This window comes from Poecilia reticulata, chromosome 6, assembly GCF_904066995.2.
Source record: "Poecilia reticulata chromosome 6, P_reticulata-male-v2, whole genome shotgun sequence".
Lineage (NCBI taxonomy): Eukaryota > Metazoa > Chordata > Actinopteri > Cyprinodontiformes > Poeciliidae > Poecilia > Poecilia reticulata.
The window spans coordinates 5,740,901-5,760,529 of record NC_088835.1 but is presented as its reverse complement, the minus strand read 5'-3'; the positions used below and the strand labels follow the sequence as shown (position 1 = coordinate 5,760,529).

Genomic DNA, 19,629 nt, shown 5'->3' with positions numbered 1-19,629 from the left:
CAAATTACTCTATTACACGGTTTATCAAGTACCCAGAGCAAGGAATCATTAACTTCTCCTTCCAAAAAAAAAAAAAAAAAAAAATCACAACGTGTTTTGATATCTGTGCTGCCATCTAGTGGAAAACCTTCAACTAATTTGTTTGTGGAAATTGCTTCATACTTTTTCCACCTTCGGTCGGGCTATTTTTAGCAAAAACACACAGGAAATTCCTCTTTTGCAACAAAAAAACCCCTCCTCTAGTGGTCGTCTAATTAAAATTAAGCTCAAAGCATCGGCGCGGCCCGCTGAGGTACTAAAATAGCCGTCGAGTTATGACATGTTTAGCTTTAATTTCCTCTGGAACAAGCAGTCTTTTTAAAGTATTTACAGAGGGAAGACTGGTCTCCGAATTGCTCTATGTAAGAACACGTTTGTAATTGTGTGCAGAGTCTGAGGGGCGACTTCACTCGAAGTGGAAAAACATTAGAGTTCATGTCCTGAACGTGGCTTTCTTCATTCGTTTTATAACCTTTTCTTTACTAATTACATAAAATGTCCAACATATGCACAAAACACACACTAAAAAAACGGCAATATCACTAGAATGTTATATGATCAAACATTACAGCATGGAAATGGAACAAAATTACCTCCACACAATAAATCAAATAAAATTAACTAAATTGTCAGACTTGGGAAATTTAGAAGAAAATTCTGGAGGATTAAAGTGAGAAGGGAAGTGGTTTTAAATAGTTCAGAGTTTCTTTGTTTTCTGGATTAAAATAATGACTTCTGTGTGAACTGTGAAAACTCCCGTCTCTAATAGCCAATAGATGAGCTCTATAGCACCAGGGCTCAATTATGAAATTAACACACATACATGTGTTCACGTCTAACGCTGCCGGGATTTTTAATGACTTGCTGCGTGAACAAACGTACGCGTGATTTTAATGTCATTTCTTACTTAATTGAAACACCACAACTGCGATTTATTTTGATTCTTTTAAACAGTGATGCCTATTGAAAGCCTTTTCTGTCAGTCTGCACTGTATCCATGGCTACAACGTACACTATGAAGCTGTGGTGTGGTGTAGTGTGAACCTGCTTGGAGTTTGCAGACTTGATAAAGTTACAAGTTTTACAAGTTTTTTTGTGTGGTTTCGGTAACTGACGGGCTGTTGGGCCACCACCATCGCATCCCAGAGATGGCTCATTAGGACCACCGTAGACAGGAAAAAAAGAGGAGTAAATTTATCTCAGATTTTTTTTATTTTATTTTGAAAACAAAGACATTTCTGATTTTTCAAACTCAGAAGTTTTTTGGCGGAAATTTACTCCTCATTTTTTCCAATGACCCCAACACGCTGGTACTTCCTCGTTGGCTGACCGCTACATCTGCCGCGCTCTTCCTGAACGCCGCCCTATAAGATCGGGACGGTTGCCAAATTTCATAAAAGTACATTTAGAAAAAACTCTAAACGTGGCTTTCCAGAAATTAAATTGAATAGCAAAAACTATGATTTCAACACACTTTCATTGTTGTAAGAGGTAAACATACACGACAAATACATTAAAGCCATCATATAAGCTGCTTTGCCTTTTCCTTTGTTATTTTATGGGTCAGAAGCTAAGATGTTCGGAAATCAGGGATTAGAATTAGAAATTCATTTTTTTGTCTCACAATGGAGAAATTCCAGCATTGATACCAAACAGAGCTGTGAGATGGTGGCTTGTTTGGTGAAAAACAAACACAAAATGTCACGTAAAGTACCAGCTGTAAAGCACAGTGGTGGAGGGTTGATGATGATGATTTGGGTTGGCCACTCTTGTGTTTAACAGTTGTTGAGAAAAAAAAAATCTTGAGAAAATATATTTCTACATGAACGTTGAGTTCAATTTTATTCAGTAAAAGATTTCATTTGGCACTGCTGCATCGAGGAACGAAACACTAAAGAAGACATGACAACATAAAACATATTTTACCCAATTCCTTCATTCAGTCAACACTACAGTTTTCCAGGAGTAGCATTACAATGAAAGTATGTTTATAACCCTTTACATCAGTGGTCACCAACTCCAGTCCTCGAGGGATACCATCCTGCAACTTTTAGATGTGTCTCTGCTCAAACACACCTGGATCAAATAAACTGCTCGTTTCCAGCCTATTGCAGAGAGGAATGAATGCTGGTGAGGGAATTCAGACATTTTGGAGCAGAGGTGAATCTAAAAGTTGCAGGATGGTAGCCCTCGAGGACTGGAGTTGGTGACCCCTGCTTTACATGATGTCCATCATATATATATTTCAGTAAAATACATCAAAACCAGCTGTTTCTCCGTCACTCCCTCCCATAGCGACACTTAGCTAACAGTTCACAGCGTTGCTAAAGTTGCTAAATGTCGAGGTGTTCTCTACTAGCGTCTCAAAAGTTCAATCCAGACAGGAAACACATACAATCTCACACTGAGACTCTGAACTCTTTGAGAGTTCAGGTTTCAGCCAAACTCTGAATATTCACTTTAAGAAAAGATACAAAAGAAATAAGGTTAGTACAGGGAAACCATGCAGAAAATGCCCAGCTATACCAGAAGAAAAGTAATACAGGACAGCAGCCAGCAGTGCAGAATGGCTACAAACTTAAGAGTTTTTTACATTTGGTAAGCTGCAGTGTTAGCTGGCTGTCATCTCCATCTTATCTGGAGCAAAAACATAATTTAAGAGTTGGCCAGACTTGGACATTTTCTATTATTGGCTATTCAACCACTAATCGTTTATCATACGTGTTATTGTGTTGTAAAACTGCCTCAAGCTACAACAAGAACTGTGTTCGGAGTGAAAAAAACTAAAAGAAAAACAAATTGAAGCATTTCAATTTGAGAAAGGAAATGTTTGAGTTATTGCCTCTTTTTCTGCAACCATCTGCTCTGTAAATCCTTCAGGACCTAATCAATAAACCTCTGGCTGTTTGATGAACACCCTCTGCACATGCATGTTTTATGTGAGCAGGTGTTTGTTTCTTCTCTCCAAGTATCAGTTTGATTTTTGGAAAAAGCAGTTAAGAAAAACACAATAACTGGATTCGCAACAAGAAAACTTGGGGCAGAAAAAGTGCTTATTGCAGGATTGTTTTCTAAACTATATTTGTACTTTTTTTTTTACTTAAGGCAACTTGCTAGGGGGCCTACATAAGTTGCTGAAATTTGAAGCAGATCTATAGAAATGCCAAAGTTTTGTCACTAAATGTCTATACATTAGTAGTGTATAGACAGACAGTAGTGGGCGCACTACTGATAGTCTGCTAGCATGCTGATTGCAGAGCTAATTGTTTTATTAGGGCTTTAAACATTTTGCGTCGTTAGCTTAGCTAAATACATTTTTTTTTTCACATAAACTCTGAAGCACTTACTGTTTCGTAAACTTTCAGTTGAATAAAGTCTGATGCCTCTGTTGAAGTTGAGAATTCTTCAAATGGTCAAATTTTATATTATTTGTTGTAACACATACTTTGTCATTGACGCATGGTAGGTACCAATATGTTTGAATTTTGCATTTTATATTAGCTTCTGCTAAATTCCATGTTGGTATAGAACTTCAGTACTGGCAGAGCTAATGTTTATGATTAGCACTTTTTGATTAGCGCAAATAGCGTTTTAGTTAGCGGTGCCTACCACTGCTTGCTGTCAACCATTCGTGTTGCTTATTATAAAGTGCTTTTGAACAAGCAACTGCGTTTGTGATTGGCCAACAGAAAAAATTAATGAATGAGAAGTGAGAAAAAGTATGCAAGATAATTCAAATTTGTTCACAAAAACAAACGTGTGTTTTAGACACATCCTCATCTACAATAATACCCCTTAATAAAGTCCACACAATCAACTGCCATCAGGAGTCACCTAAGTGGTGCACAGAGCTCTTCTGTTTGTAATTTAATCTTTCCCCAGGTTCAATTATTCTAACTCTGGAGGAGATACAGGGATTACACGCTCTGTAAATGTAGGCCGTAAAACAAAAGGGCCAAGGAGAAAGGAAATGTTCAAAGACGCTCTGGTCAGACGAGACTAAAGTTTAACTTTTTGGCTTCAATGTGTGTCTGAGAACTAACACATCATCTACATTGTGCAACACTAGTGACCATAAATTTGTGCAAAATGAAATTACGAACATGAATCTGCTTAACAGAAACGGGACAAAACCTTAATAACATGTTTTTGCGCTAGGATGAGGCGAGGTTTTTTGGTTGTATCAAAATGTGATCAACAACCGAATTTTACCACTGCAGGAAAGAGGAAGACGACAACAGGAAGTAGTAGCAGAATGATGACGTGGCATGTGTTTTAATTGACTTATCTCGTGAACATAATTATTCACATGTGATTTTAATTGCGTTTTTTTTATGTAACGGAAAAAAATGCAATTGCGAAATAGTTTTTTCAACATTAGCAAAAAAAAAAAAAACAGAAATGTCAACAATTGTACTGGAAACGCAGCTGCTGTTTTACTTTAGGTCAAAGCATATTCAGGTGTTCCTAGTCAATGTCCAAAGCTAAATCCAATTTAAAATCTTTGACTAGACCTAAGTTTGGCCAAAGAGGATATTTCATTTGCAAAAACTACTCATAAACCAAGCTTCATTTTACAGTTACACACCACTTTGTGTAGATTAAAGTCGTGATAAGAGGAAATGTTCAAGAGTACGTTTCAACGGTACTGAACAAATACGAAGCTTTGCTGCTTGCCTCGACTATGACTTTGTTGGAAAAGAAGAAGGAAAAAAAAAGAAGCAACCTCCCAGTTCACCCAGCTTGACTTTGTTTTCAGGTCATCCTGCAGCTGGGACCGTCACACTGATTTCCTCCTCTTGCCAAACACGTTGTTGATGAGTTTGGCCATGGACTTGGAGCCGCTGTAGCGCCGGCGGTCGGCGCGGTACTTCAGGTGCTCCATCACCTGCCGGATGAGCCGGGTGAAGAGGCCAGCGATGTCCTGGTAGCTCTCCGCCGCCGACACCTCCTGGAAGTGGCAGCGGGTTTCCTGCGCCAGGCTGCGGCCTTCGTCCTCTCGCACCTGCCGGACGTGGCACAGGTCCTGCTTGTTACCCACCAGGCACACAGGAACGTCCGAGTCCCTGAAATGGGAAGGAGTGTTAACTTGGACGGACACCATCATTGTATATCCTACGTTTGGACACATTTCTTTATCCAAAACGTGTCCCTTCTGAGAGTGAGATGGCTGTTCTAGCTTTTTATTGATCTTAATAATGGTATCAATCCCGATAATGAAAAAAAGTCACATTTTTATTTTACTTCGTAGGAAAGGGATGTTATTCATTGCAGATCCAAAACTTTAAAACTGATTTTGCACATTTGTTGTATCAAAAGAAAGGCATCTAGTTTTTGTTTTTTTTTTTTGTTTTTGCGCTTGATTGAGCAAATTTACTGTCAGTTATTAAAACAGCATTTGGGTCACTGTCTTTAGGAACACTCTAATATTTAACCAAGTTTAATCAGTTGGTTAAATAAAAGGCTGATTTGGGGACAGCACAGTCGTCTTTTCAGGAAAACTCTCTGGACAGACGTGGTTCTAATTATTATGAAGGCTTGTTTATAAAAAAGGATAAATACATTGTGCTGTATTTAACATTTTCAATTGTAATAAAATAAGTGCCTTAATTTACCATCTAATTCTAAGCTTTGTTCTCTTATTTCACTTAATATTTAAAATTCCTAGCTACACTTTCTGAAACATTTGAAAGATGTTGTCGTTTATGTTTTACATGTTTGACAAAGATAGTCAACCTATTGTTTTTGTCAGTTTCTTTATTATTTATTTTACAGTGATGCAGGACGGTTCAGTGTCAGGAACTGGAAACCGATGGTCCGGTGAAAACAGCATTTAGAGTCCTGTTTTATGGACCCTAAAATTTTATGAAAATTTCAAAAAATGTCTACACTTTTAGAAATTGAGAAATATTATAGTCAAAACCAAACAGAAGAATCAGAGCAATTCAAGTCACTTGGACTGACTGAACCAATTAAAGTTGTTTTTACACATTTAATCAAGCTTGTGAAACTACTGGAGAATGTACATTTTTGTCAGTGTTTTTTATTTAAAGAAAGAAGGACCCTTTAAAGTCAACTCTGCACTGTTTTTCTGTATCGTATTGTATTGTATCGTATCGGTATAGGCGGATGCTAAACCTCAGATATCGGTATCGGAAGTAAAAAAGTGGATCTGTGCCTCCCTGGTCCTCACATACAAATGCAACATTCAGATCCTCTTCTTATCTTCACCATGAGTTAATGATGTCCTCCTTCACTCCTCTTCCCCTTCCATTGGTGAGATGAATTTTCCTAAGCCGGGTTGCCCCTGTGATGTGGCTCGCCTTGTTTTTCTTGCCCATCGTCTTGAACCGTTAACCAGGACGCACACGGCTCAGTCGGGACATTCCACAAACTCAAACCTGCACAAAGATTCCTGTTCATCTTCAAAGAGACGAGTGGAGCTTTTGTTTCCGTTCCGTCTTCCCGCCGCATTCTTTTCTTTTTCTTTTTGGGCATGTCTGGGTGCAGTAGATGTAAATAATTCCAACCACTGCACCGCTTCCCTTGTTTAAATATTTTCTCATAAACCAACAGTCTAGCTGTGAGAAGAAATGCCTTTCGTTGGAGGTGGCTGGTTAACGATTACCTTCTTCAGAGTGAATGTTAACGCTGATCATTAAGTTTTACGTTGTGTGAGATTCATATGGCGCTCGGGAATCAAAAACAACAACAAAGAAAATAACATTTCTTCTTAGGAATCTTCGCTTTTTGTTTGTTTTTTAAATAAAAACATCTTTGTGTGTTCAGTTTTATCATTTGGTGAAAATACAGCTATGAATATCGCAAATGTTTTTTTATGCTTTTTCCACATGAGGACAAGTTTGGAATTTCTCAAAAATAATAACGATAAACACCTCAATGATCGCCGTCATACGTTAGGTTTACAACATGGCAAAGGAGTAACGTCAACAAGCTTCAGTTAGCAAGTTAAATGTTAAACTTCATGACAGAACAAGGAGATAAAGAATAAAAAATTATGCCATGATATGCCATCAATATCCGTATTGGCCGATATTAAGAGTTTTTAAAAAAATCAGTGTCGGCCCCATAAATAAAACCGGGCCGATGTGAATAACCGATACTTATTTTTATCTTGTTTCTGGTGGGTTTTTTGTTTTTTTTCCCCAAGGTGTCAAAACGGTATTGAATTATATGTAATAATGGAAAATATCAATTATCAACCATAACAGCAATATTAGTATCGGATATCAATATCAGCCCAAATTTTCCCATACGGGTTCATCCCTAGTGTTTAGGAGTTGACATTAAAAATGACTTTTCTTCCTGAACAACTTTGGGAAAGTGATTTCTGCAATCAATTATAAAAACAGTTCAGCATGAAGGGTTGTTTTTAGAAATGTAGAAATATTATAGTCAAATCAAACAGAAGAATTGACCCAACTAATGTTTCTTAGTGTTTCTGTCTTTATAATTTAGCTTTTGTTAATTTTGTAGTGTATTACATATTTTGTTAATTAAAAACATTTTTATATTTTCTCTGTCAAAAAATCATCTGCCATCTTTTTTTACTTTTGAAAAACATGGATATTTTTTTTGTTTTTTTTCGAGATTTTCAAAGATTAATTTCAAATTTTCAGAGGGTTGTTTTAGCAAATTTTTGGCTTTTCAAACTCAGAAATTTCCACGTTTTTTTGTGTACATTTTTGAGTTGTTTTTTGCAGAAATGTACACCTCTCTTTCCCCCCTTTATCAACAGTGACCCCAACACGCCGCTGTAGTTACGTTCTGCGCTCTCAAATCCAGAACAGAACTGCCATAAATGTTTGCAGTAGGACATATTTCTACCTGTGAAACAATTAGAGGCTAGCAGGAAAAGCCTCGTTGCTAAGCGAACCTCTGAGCTGTTAGAGCTCCTTACAGCTACATGACATCAGCGTGTTGTTATTTCTGATCTACTGTTGAGTTGCGTTGCCTCTGACCCTTTGCAGCTGTCGGTGCGAGCCTCCCGGATCTGCCGCAGGATGCTTTTGGCGTTGATGAAGGAAGAGCGGTCACTGATGTTGTACACCACCACGAAGCCGTCGGCCCAGTCCACTGGCTCCTCCAGGATGCACCGGGCCTCGGAGCTCTGCTGACAGGGGGACAAGTGCTTTTAATCTGAAATCACAGTTTCAGAGGAAAACAAAAAAAGAAACTAGGTTTATTTCAGTTTTGTATTCTAAACAGGTTACTAGCTAGATGAGTTTCTATGAGTGTGTTATGCAATTTTCATGTCTGAAAGCTGCGTATAACACCTTGTAGAAGTATTCATACACACTATTGTTTTCACATTACAACCACGCAAAAAGTATTCAACCAACTTTGGATGTTTTGCCCTTTTATCACCCTTTATCTCAGAGAATACACTTTAAGTACTTCTATTAGTTTCTATGTGCTAAATGCCACAATAATGAAATATGTCAGAGATTTATTTATGAATGTGTTCAAAATCAGAAGTTTACATACAGAATGATTACTGTCTCTTCAAACAATGAGGTGAAGCCCAGATGGTGACGTGATGAGGAACTGGTGCACTTTATAAAGTAGATGACATCATGAGGAGAACAACATTACGTGAAAATATAGAAGCAACGTCCAAATCAATCAATCAAGGTTTATTTATTAATACTTATTAATGTTTTTAAAATTAGAAGTTAACCTAAATTTTCTCTGTATTTGTCAGCATTGCCTTTGAACTGTATGAATTTTATGAAGCTCACCACGTCATCATCTGGGCGTTCCCTGATTGTTTAAAGAGACAGTAATCATTCTGTATGTCAGCTTTTGATTTTGAACACATTCATAAATAAATCTCTGACACATTTTCTCATTATTGTGGCATTTAGCAAATATAGATATTTCTGGTAAATCTAACTGACCTAAAACAAGAAAACTTTGGTCTGACTTTACTTCAGACGCTGAGAAAAAATGTGTGTGTCTTTGTATTTGGTGTATGTAAACATCTGATTTCACCTGCACATGCCACACTTTCCAGATTTGAAGTTTTGACGTTGGAATGTGAAACAAAAATACAAATAAAAATCTGTTCCAGGTATTGCTACTTCCAGGCTGAAAAAAAAGTCAGTCTAGAAGCTGACTTTTGTCTATCTATGTCAGTGGTTCTTAACCACTTAAAAACAGGAGAAGTTACAACGCTAAATCAAATGGTGGTCTAAGAAGAAAAACAGTAACATTTTATTTCAAATATTATGTCAGGGTTTACTTCAGGCTGAGACCTGTAATCAAAGTTAATCTGTTGGGTCGGAACGGGTTCGGACACAATATCGTTCGGGCAGTGGTTCTTAACCTGGGTTCGATGAGTCGGTCTCAGGGGTTCGGCGGAGGTACACTCGTGTAAAGTCGTGATGACGCCCCGCTTTGCCGTCACTTGCTGCAGAGGATCACGTTACATTGCTTAGCCAATCAGAGCTGCAGAGGAGCACTGATTGAAGGAGCTCCACTCTCAGCATGGATTTAAACTTGTGTCTTTAATTACTTCAGAAAATCATCGTTTTTACCAAATTCAGTAGCTTTCGGTGTACTTTTAAATCTGCTCCTTAGTCGCATCTTTTCGGGGTTGCTACTGCCTCTAGTGGCGTGGGGGTGATAACACAACTAACATAATTACATTACTAAATCAGAATACCGCAAAGTCTTTATTATTTATTATTAATTTTTCATTCTCTTAAGAATGTAGAGCTAATTAAATGATCTAAACAAAACCTTAAAGTGGTTCCAGTTTCTCTCGATGGCCAACCTGTTGAAACTGTGGCAAATTTTAAATACCTTGGGTTGTTCCTGGACAGTCAGCTCAACTTTGCTGAAAACACTGACTATATTTTGAAGAACTAGACTAGAGTCTAGTTGGTGACCCAACTCTGATTTAGTAATGTAATTATACCCAACTAGACTCTAGTTGGGTCACCCCTATGTCTTGAATTTGGGGGGAAAAAAATATTTTTTTATTTATTACTGCAGAAGGGTTCAGTGAATGCTCATGAAACTGGTGGGTTTGGTACCTCAAAAAAGGTTAAGAACCACTGATCTATAGTAATGAATGCTGTAAATAAGAGTACTCCAAACAGGAATGTACAATCTGGGCTCTGTATCGTAGCCTTGAGATGTGAGCCATACCTGAGAGCAGGGGTCAAACACTTCGAGGTTCAGCTGCCTGCCATCAATCGACAGCCTCTTATGGTACAAAGAGTCTGTAAACGAGACGCAAGAGAGAGAAAAAGGACAAAAAGCATTGGCATACATTTCATTACAGCTTTATTCTGTTTGATTTGTGCATTTTGTGTTTATGAGTGACATACAGTTTGAATTTGACCTTTACAAATGAACTACAATCTTGTTTGTTAGCATTGATTTTAAATAGAGACGCAACGATCCGATATTAATATTTTTTTATTAATATTAATAAAAAAATCTGGTATCAGCAGTGGTGGGAAGTAACTGTACTTAAGTAGAGTTTTCGTGTATCTGTACTTTACTTAAGTAGATTTAATAATGGATACTTTCTACTTTTACTCCACTACATTTTACAGTAAGTATCTGTACTTTCTACTTCACTACATTTCTACAAAACTGTCGTGTTACTCGTTACATCCAAGTCGCATTGAGCTTTTTTCCGTTAAAATGTGAAGTTCAGGGACTTAAGGTGGCGCCGTAAAATCCGAGCAATAACGTGACTTAGTGTCTGTTGTCACCCATCGGCTCCACCTTTACTCGCACACGGAGCTCCAAGAAATGTGCTGTGGTTTTCTCTGAGCGGGAGAAGATGTCTGTCTAATCGATAATAGCTGCATAAATCATAAATCATAAGACATGTAAAATCAGCAGCGCTTCGCTTTCACAGATGGTGGGACTTCGTCCAACTTTTAGCGTCACTTGGAAGGAAAGCTTAAAGAAAGGTAAGCGCTGTGGACGTGATGCTAGCAAAGCTAGCTGTACAGAGACACCCGTTGCATCCGCGATGAAAAAAAGTTGTCACTCATGCGCTGAATTATTGTGTGTTGACTGATGTGTTGCATGGGACAATGCTGTGACCAAAGTCTGCAATATAGTGATATAGCATTCAGGAACGATCAGATTCTTCTGGACGGATCTTTACTAAGTCCTAAGGACTAAAGCCTCACTTAGAGCCGTTCTTTGTTCTTGTGTACACTGCAGTAGATATATATGTATATATATACATACACACATTTATTTAATCGCCGAATAAGTAATAGTTGAATGAATGAACACAGAGCATGCTCATTGCTCATTGATTGATTTCGTCTCCTGTCATGGTGGCAAACATTGCAGTGGGAGGGAGGATGAGAACAGTCACGGTGCTCCTTCTGCTTGGTTACTTGTTGCGCCGTTGGACAGTTGAACGTTGTTTACCGTTAATTGCAATGTTTCAGTTATGGTTTCTGACATGGGCAATATGGGCAACCGCCCAGGGCGTTATTTTTCTAGGGATAGCAGGAGACCTCTGCGAATTGTAGCACAGCGATGAAAGCAAAACAGAATGAAATGAGTTTTAATTGATACTGGTTCAATATATTTCAGCTCTAAGTATTTAATATCTAGGTGTTTTTATGGGAATGTGGATCTTTCAGATCAATCTGAAAACCAATTTTGATAGGTAAACTTAATTTTATTGTGTCATGTAGCACTCTTGGTCTAGAGTTTGGTGGTCTTAACTACAACTCTGCTACATGGCTCCTTGGTTGCATGTCCTCCCCCCACACACCTTCTTTCCGTCCCCTTTCAGTTGGATTTCTTTCTAAATAAATGTCCCTAATGAAGTTCATGTTATGTTGGGACAGGAGACGAGATGTTTCCATCCCTGAAATTATGATTCATAGAATCACATATCTAAGTCTAAACTGTTACAGAGAATAAACACAATAAGAACATGTTTAATCTGTGGTAGTGTTAATTAAAATGGCACATCTCTGATGTATTAAAATTAAATACGATCGGCACACTTAATGATATTAGCGATTAGGTTATATATTCAGCAAGTACTTTTACTTTTAATACTTAAGAATTTTTAAAAGCCAGTACTTTTTTACTTTTACTTAAGTAAAATGTTAATGTGGTTCTTTGACTATTACTTGTACATTTTTGACTGTGTATTTGTATTTTTACTTAAGTACATTTTTTTGAGTACTTTCTCCACCACTGGGTATCAGTGACAATGTTCCTGATCGATAAGGGTAGATCTATTTAGTCTAATTCTGTGCTTTGTACTCTGAGCGACATCATGCTTTATTATTTATTTTACATTATATTTAGATTGCCTAATTGTACTTTCTGAACCATTTGAAAGAAGTTTTACATGTTTGACCAAAGTAGTTAACCTTTTGTTTTTGTCAGTTTCTTTATGTTTATTTCACATTGGCTGTTATGCTCCTAATTGTACTGACTAAACAAATTACAGATGTTTTTACATATTTGACCAAGCTGTTGGTGTATTTAAGTGTTGCTGTACTGGTGCAGAGTCATCAGATAAATTTGTAATTTCAGTACCTTTTTCCACTTTGCCATTTTCTACCCTGTCATTATTGTTTTTGGGTACTTTTTAATAGGCAAGTCAAATAAATATCTAAAAATGCACAAATGTTTTGTATAATTCCAATTCATTGTATATCATTAGAATTTTTGATGGACAGGTGAATTACTCAAATAATGACCTTTTCCCATTAGCCATGATTGTTTGGTACAGCTGATTTCTGGAAAAATTAAAGATTATGAACTGAACTGATCACACCGAATTAATTCTGAGTAGTTTCTGTTTGATTAAAAGTGATAAAGATCCATCAGGAAAAAAATACCTTAGGTCATCAGGTTTCAGGTTGGATAAGAAACATTTTTCAGTGAAAGGAAACGACCAAAATGATAAAGAGGTGAAACGACCTTCACCGATCTGCATCTGATAGCAGCGCTAAGTATTTATGGTCTTCTACTAAAGCTTTTAAAAGCAAAAGGCTTTCTGAAATCTGGAAACACTTACTTGCATTCGAGGCGTATTCACCAATAAAGCGTCTGGTCAAGAATCGCACAAGGACAGCTGGAGGAAACAGAAGAAGAAAAAGGAAAAAAAAAGCAAGAATATGAAACACGGGATCATTAAAGTCTCATTTCTCACAGGTGGAGAGAATGAGGAGTGACAAAAAAAAACTTCATTTATCTGTGCAGATCCAACACAGAGCCAACAATTTCTGGGACTGGAACGGTGAAAACCTTTAGCTCCACATCAAACAGGCCACGCCGCTTTGCTGGAAAAGTTTTGTGTGCATGTTTGGCACAGCGAGCGGGTCCATTCACTCCCACATGAAACCGACTGACCGGGGTCAGTTCTGGTCCCACAGACAACAAGTTTCAGTTGTTGGGCCGGGGTCCCAGAACAGAACATTAATGATGGTAGGCCTCAACACACACACACCCACACACACGCGCACACACACACACACAATGTCATTTCATTTCGGACAGACCCCAAAGGCTTACATCTCATTGTGCTTTAGCGCATCGGACGTTCTTGTCGCTGTCACAGCAGAGAGGCCGAAGCGGCTGAGAACAAAACCGAGCACAGATCGCAACAAGCAGAGCAGAAATGGTAACGAACGGACCCAAGCATGCAGGAACAGAGTGCAGAGGGTAAAGACCCTCTACAGTCACAGCTCCTATGTAGGCCGCTCACTTACACTTACTGTTCCTTTGACCTCTAGGGGTCCTCGTTCTCCAGGTCCCACCTTTGCTCCTTTTTGTTTGCAGGAATGCTGTCACACACCTGGAACCACTTCCCCCTCATCAGTGGACTGCATAAGAACTTCAGTGACATTTGAACTTCAGCGTGTTCAGTGCTTAGATGGGGAGTTCAGTTTGGGTTCTCTGCCATTTTCCTTTGACGGATTTCTTCTCTGTTTTGTGGCCGGACAAGGAGTTTAGTAATTGTAGTTTTTTTGTGTGACCGCTGCTGTAATGGGGGTCTATTTTTGTTTGTTCTTTTGGCCCCAGAAATCTTGAAGGCTTTTATACTCCCTGTTGTTTGAAAGGCACAAGCCAGTGGAAAAAAACTGGAAAAGTAGACCTGCACTAGAGATTAGATCCTAGAGAATCCAACCTGACCCAAACCGAGCCCCTAGATCAGTGGTTCTTAACCTTTTTTGAGGTACCAAACCCACCAGTTTCATTTGCATTCACTGAACCATTCTGTAGTGATAAATAAAATGATCCCCCCCCCACAAATTTAAGACATGGGGGTGACCCAACTAGAGTCTAGTTGGGTATAATTACATTACTAAATCAGAGTTGGGTCACCAACTAGACTCTAGTCTAGTTCTTCAAAATATAGTCAGTGTTTTCAGCAAAGTTGAGCTCACTGTCCAGGAAAAACCCAAGGTATTTAAAATTGGCCACAGTTTCAACAGGTTGGCCATCGAGAGAAACTGGAACCACTTTAAGGTTTTGTTTAAATTATTTAATTGGCTCTACATTCTTAAGAGAATAATAATAAATAATAAAGACTTTGTGGTATTCTGATTTAGAAATGTAATTATATTTGTGTTACCACCCCCACGCCAATAGAGGCAGTACCAACCCCGAAAAGTTGCGACTAAGGAACAGATTTAGAAGTACACCGAAAGCTACAGAATTTGGTAAAAACGGTGAGCTTTGCTGAAGTAATTAAAGACACAAGTTCAAATCCATGCTGAGAGTGGAGCTCCTTCAATCAGTGCTTCTCCGCAGCTCTGATTGGCTAATCAATGTAACATGATCCTCTGCAACAAGTGATGGCAAAGCGGGGCGTCATCACAACTTTACATAAGTGTGTCTTTACCTCCACGGCAGAGGCTCTGCCGAACCCCTGAGACCGACTCACCGAACCCCTGGGGTTCGATCGAACCCAGGTTAAGAACCACTGCCCTAGATATTGTGTCCGAACCCGTTCCGACCCAACAGATTAACTTTGATTACAGGCCTCAGCCTGAAGTAAACCTTGACATAATATTTGTCCATCATTTTGCTTTTCTTTTTATATATATTCTGTATTTGGCTGGCGCTAGTGGCCTTTTTACATTTTTCAGACATAATTTAGGATGTTGAAGGTCTGCTTTAGAGATTTTGTTTTTTTTGGTGTGCTTGTTGAAGTGAGAGGGAACATGTTCAGATCAAATCCACTACCTGGGGCCTTCAAAGAGAAGACAGCAGAAGCTTCTCAGGACATGTACATCATCTACAGATGGGAGACATTCAAAACAAACCGTTGGCTAGCTAAACAAGCTCAAGGCCACAAGATGCTAACAGAAGTCTTCAAAAAGTCAAAAAGCAGATTTTATGCTACTGATATGGTTGTTCACAGTGCGCGTTGTTCACAGTGGTAAGCTTCATAGTGTTGAACTGGAGCAGCAATTGGGTAACATTTAAAATTTCAATAGAATCCACATTTACAACAAAAATTCGTTTCTCAAAAATTCGTTTCTCAAAAATTCGTTTCTCAAAGGAATCCAGACTCTCTGAACGAAGCCAAGTGTAGAACAAGGGGATGGTTTTTACCAGGCTAGTAAATATGATGTTTACAATATTTCTCACATAAAATGGAATAAAACCCTATCAACATTTGTATTGACAAAACTGAATAATTAACTGTTGACTGTGATAAAACCTTTAAATCAGGCACCAAGTCTGTATTCACTCAATATAACCTGAAGAACTGACATCAAAATATAGCTACAACTGGGTTGGACATAACCATTAGCTCCTAAATTAGCCTAATTTTGATTTTGAAATTTGTACCTTACTAATCCATTTGAATTAAAGCAATATGTACGATGTCGGCTGTTTTTTTCAAATACCAGTGAGGAAAATCAATCTCGCCTGTTCTCTCTGCTCCTCACTGGCTTCCTGTGTGACAAAGAAATTATTTTAAATTCCTTCCCTTGGTTTTTAAATGTCTCAGTTCTCTTTCTTCTCAATAGCTCTCCTTTTGTTTCACATCTGGCCCTTAAATCAGCTGACCAGCTCATGATGGTTGTCAAAAACAAGGCCGCAGCTCAAAGCAGATTGAGCCTTTTCAGTCATGGAGATTATGGGAAAAGTTTAAATTAAACATTGTTTTTTTTTCTCTCTTAAAAACCTACTAATCTGGTTCTTTATTTTCAGTGTAAGCTGCTTTATTTCTGTTTCTGTTTTTACTTTAGTCATTGTAACATGATTTAATTCTATTTGTGCTGTTTTTTTTTCTCTGTTTTCTTCCCATCTAAATTTTGGATTTACGGATTTGATCCGTTTTAGTTCCGTACCGCACTTTGGTTAAATAAATGTGTTTTTTCAAACAAAAAACTTGCTTCAGAAATGGTGACATTTAAACTCTCAATGGCACAAACAAATAAACCAGATACTCCACTGTTAGCATAGCTCTTCTCGGCATTTACCTACTTTTTACAACCAAAACAAAATCACACCGACAAATTTTTGAACGGAAAACAAGACCTGTTTGTCTTCTGTTTCAGTAATATATATATATATATATATATATACAAACAAAGTTTTGTTTTCATACTGGGAGAAAGAGCACACCCTAAACTCAACCGAGGCTAGCTAATAGCTAGCTCGTGCTAGCTATAGCTGTTTACCAGTCACCACTCCAACGCTCCACAGTCTGAAGTCATTTCAGGTTTTTGCCACTTCCAGTCGTCCAATACAGAAATGAAACTCATCTAATCTCTTCTCTGTTCTCACAGTTGGACAAATATTGATGTCAACGAGCTCCAAACCCCCTACTGGCCAGTTTGGGCGTTACTTGTCAACTCTCAGTTGATGAGAGTTTGTCCTGTGGAAACTCTCATCAACTACTAATGTTGTAGTTTGTGATTAAGGTTGAAGTGAGGGGTAGGGTTAAGAGTTATCAAACAGAAAAGTAAAAAATGACCTGGAATAAGCCTCTGGGAGCGGCGCCAGCTGCTTTTCTTCAATTTCTCTCTGATTAAAATTGGAACGATTTCATTTTGCAAAATAAATATATTTTGGTCTCCACTGCATGTGAAGTTTGAACTCTGGCAAATCAGAACCTTCCACATGGACCTGGGTCAAAATGTGATTCATGCTAGTTGATGAATCTACACAAACTTGGGAATTTTTGCCAAATTCCTCTTTTACTTTTTTTTAATAATTGCGTCAGTGAAATTAAAGACCTTCAGGTAAATGGACTGAACTTATATAGCACTTTATCCAATCATTTTTGACCACTCAAAGCGCTTTACACTAGAGTCACATTCACCCATTTGCACTCACAAACGCTCACACATTTATACACTGATACGCAGCTTGGTAGACAGCTTGGGGTTGGGTGCCTTGCCCAGGGGCACATCAGCATGTGGAAGCTGGAATTGAACCTACAACCTTCTGATTGCAAGACGACTACTCTACCCACGCAGCCACAGTCGCCCCAAGAATCCAGAAAAACAAAGTGCTACTGTTAGCTTGCAAAAGAATCCTAATTATTACTAGACTATTATTAATAATGAGATGAAGAAGAGCATGAAGAATATTTGTCCCTTGAAAATAGTAATTAACTTAGTGTTACAATAGAAATTTCAATTATGTAATTAAATTCCAAATACAAAATTTTCTTAGTACCTTCATTCTTATTATTTTTAATTTTTAATTTATTTTCATTGCTTTTATATTACAACCACCCTCAAAGGTTTGAAATGAGAAAACATACGGCAGGAGCAAAACGCTTCGCAGAGTTAAACAAAATGAACAAAATGAAAGAAGCAAAAAATATAAAATATATTCATCTTATCAGATCTGAACAGTGGATTTAATAAGAAATCACATTACAGTCAGGTCTAAGGTGCAAGTGGAAAAATATAAAGAAATTATGTAAGAATACAACTATGTTCTTGAAAAACTAAACGGCTGAAAAGATTTTATCAGTAGAACAGATTTGTTTCGCTTTAAAATCAAAAGAACGGGCAGCAATGGTGTCAAGTACGATGAGTCATTAGTGATTAATTAATTGATCACTAATTAGCTGAAATTTCCAGCAGCATCTCTCAAACAGAGCAAATGTTTTCCTGAAGGCAGAATGGATGTCTAATGTACAGTCTGTTGCTGCTCATATGTTGTTTTCCCTGCATTTTGAAAATATTATATTTATAAGTAAAGCAGAAAAAAAATTCAGTTACCAAAAAAGTTCTATTTTATTTTGATCCATCTCAGGAATATATAGAAGAATCTGGTTTAGTACACAGAAATCACAAGAGTTACAATTAGTTCTCGTCTAGAATGATTTATTTACATTGATGCATTTTTCACTGATTTCTAGAATACCTCTGCCTTAAAGGCAAAAAAAGAGAAGAAAACTAAGTAAATATAATTTTTTTCCCTGTTAGAGTAGTTTTTGTGGCCCACCTGACTTGCCGGCCCCCTGGCTTCCCAGCAGGGCCAGCTTGACGTCGTTCATGGTTGTCGTGGCGTCGGGTCCTCGGCTGGTTGTCCGTTTGCAGCTCCGCGTTGCGTCTGGGATTCAGGTCCGGGTCCGTGCATTATATACTCCTGACAGTCCAGACAGGATGGTGAAGGTACAGTTCTGTCCCCCCCTGCCCCCCACCTCCCCACTTCAAAGAGCGGTTTCACTTTTTAAAGCTGGAGGGAGAGAAGAGAGACGGCGAAACAATCCCCCTCCCTCCTTTTGTGTTCCAGGAGCTCTACAGTACGTTTCTCTCTCTCTCGTGTTTGTTTTCTCCCTTTCTGTTATCCCACAGCTCTCTCCCTCCCCTCACTGCCCCTCACTCTGTTTTCATTTCCGTCTTCCTTTCCCCCCTTGCTTTATTTCTTATATATCTTTTCTGTCTCTGTCCCCTCCCACACAGGGGTCACTCAAAGGCCAAGAATGACTAAACCTATTTTGCTGATCCTGCCCATAACAGTGTAACTGTAGACTCACTGCCATCTGTCAGCCTTTCTGTTATTCTTCATACACCGACGATAACGAAGCTCATTTCCTCCTGGGAGATTTGGAGCCGATCGTTGTTCGAAGCCACGTCGGCGATTAAAATAAACGAGGTCTTCATGAGAGAACCGTACACAGCCAACAACAAGCTCTTTATTCTGGCCATTAGTGTGGTCACACACTGCTGTGGGATGGCACTCCGTGCTTCAACCAGTGCAACTCAATCGATGTGGTGAAGACCATTCCATCTTGGTGGATGTAGTTAAGAGTGAAACGTGAGCAAAACTTTGTCGATATCACGCTAAAGTCGAGAAAAAAAACCCTCAACTGCACAAATGTGGTTTTTCCATTAAGTAAGAAACTTAACTAAAGTCACACATGAATAAGTCTGTTCAGGCAATAAGTTGCTAAAAAACCCACTTCCTGTTATCTTTGTCATCTTTGCCAGTAGTAACATTCATTTGTTGATAAAGTGACTCATGATGTGAAAAAAGAGTTTACGTTGCAGTTTTGCGAAACATGCTAATTTTGATACGGCTGAAAAACCACCTCATCCCAGCGGAGAAACGTTTTATCATCAAAAAACTAATTTT

General features: G+C 38.3%; 1 protein-coding gene across 5 annotated transcripts; it reads right to left on the bottom strand.

Moving 5' to 3' along the window:
* Nucleotides 1-1,850: 1,850 nt before the first annotated feature.
* Nucleotides 1,851-18,901, bottom strand: rerglb (RERG/RAS-like b). 5 transcript variants are annotated; one of them, XR_014087799.1, is made up of 6 exons: nucleotides 18,496-18,901; nucleotides 13,088-13,144; nucleotides 10,216-10,289; nucleotides 8,022-8,173; nucleotides 4,717-5,105; nucleotides 1,851-4,523 (listed from the first exon to the last, which is right to left on the bottom strand). XR_014087799.1 is itself a non-coding variant. In XM_008410818.3 (5 exons), exons 1-5 carry the CDS (start codon nucleotides 18,545-18,547, stop codon nucleotides 4,820-4,822), a joined length of 621 nt encoding a protein of 206 aa, XP_008409040.1. In that variant the 5' UTR covers nucleotides 18,548-18,901; the 3' UTR covers nucleotides 1,851-4,819. The 5 variants fall into 5 exon arrangements, 4 of the variants coding, with proteins under 4 accessions (XP_008409040.1, XP_008409042.1, XP_081463846.1 ...); XM_008410818.3 differs by having other exon boundaries at nucleotides 1,851-5,105; XM_008410820.3 differs by having other exon boundaries at nucleotides 1,851-5,105; nucleotides 8,022-8,170; nucleotides 18,496-18,896.
* Nucleotides 18,902-19,629: the final 728 nt, after the last annotated feature.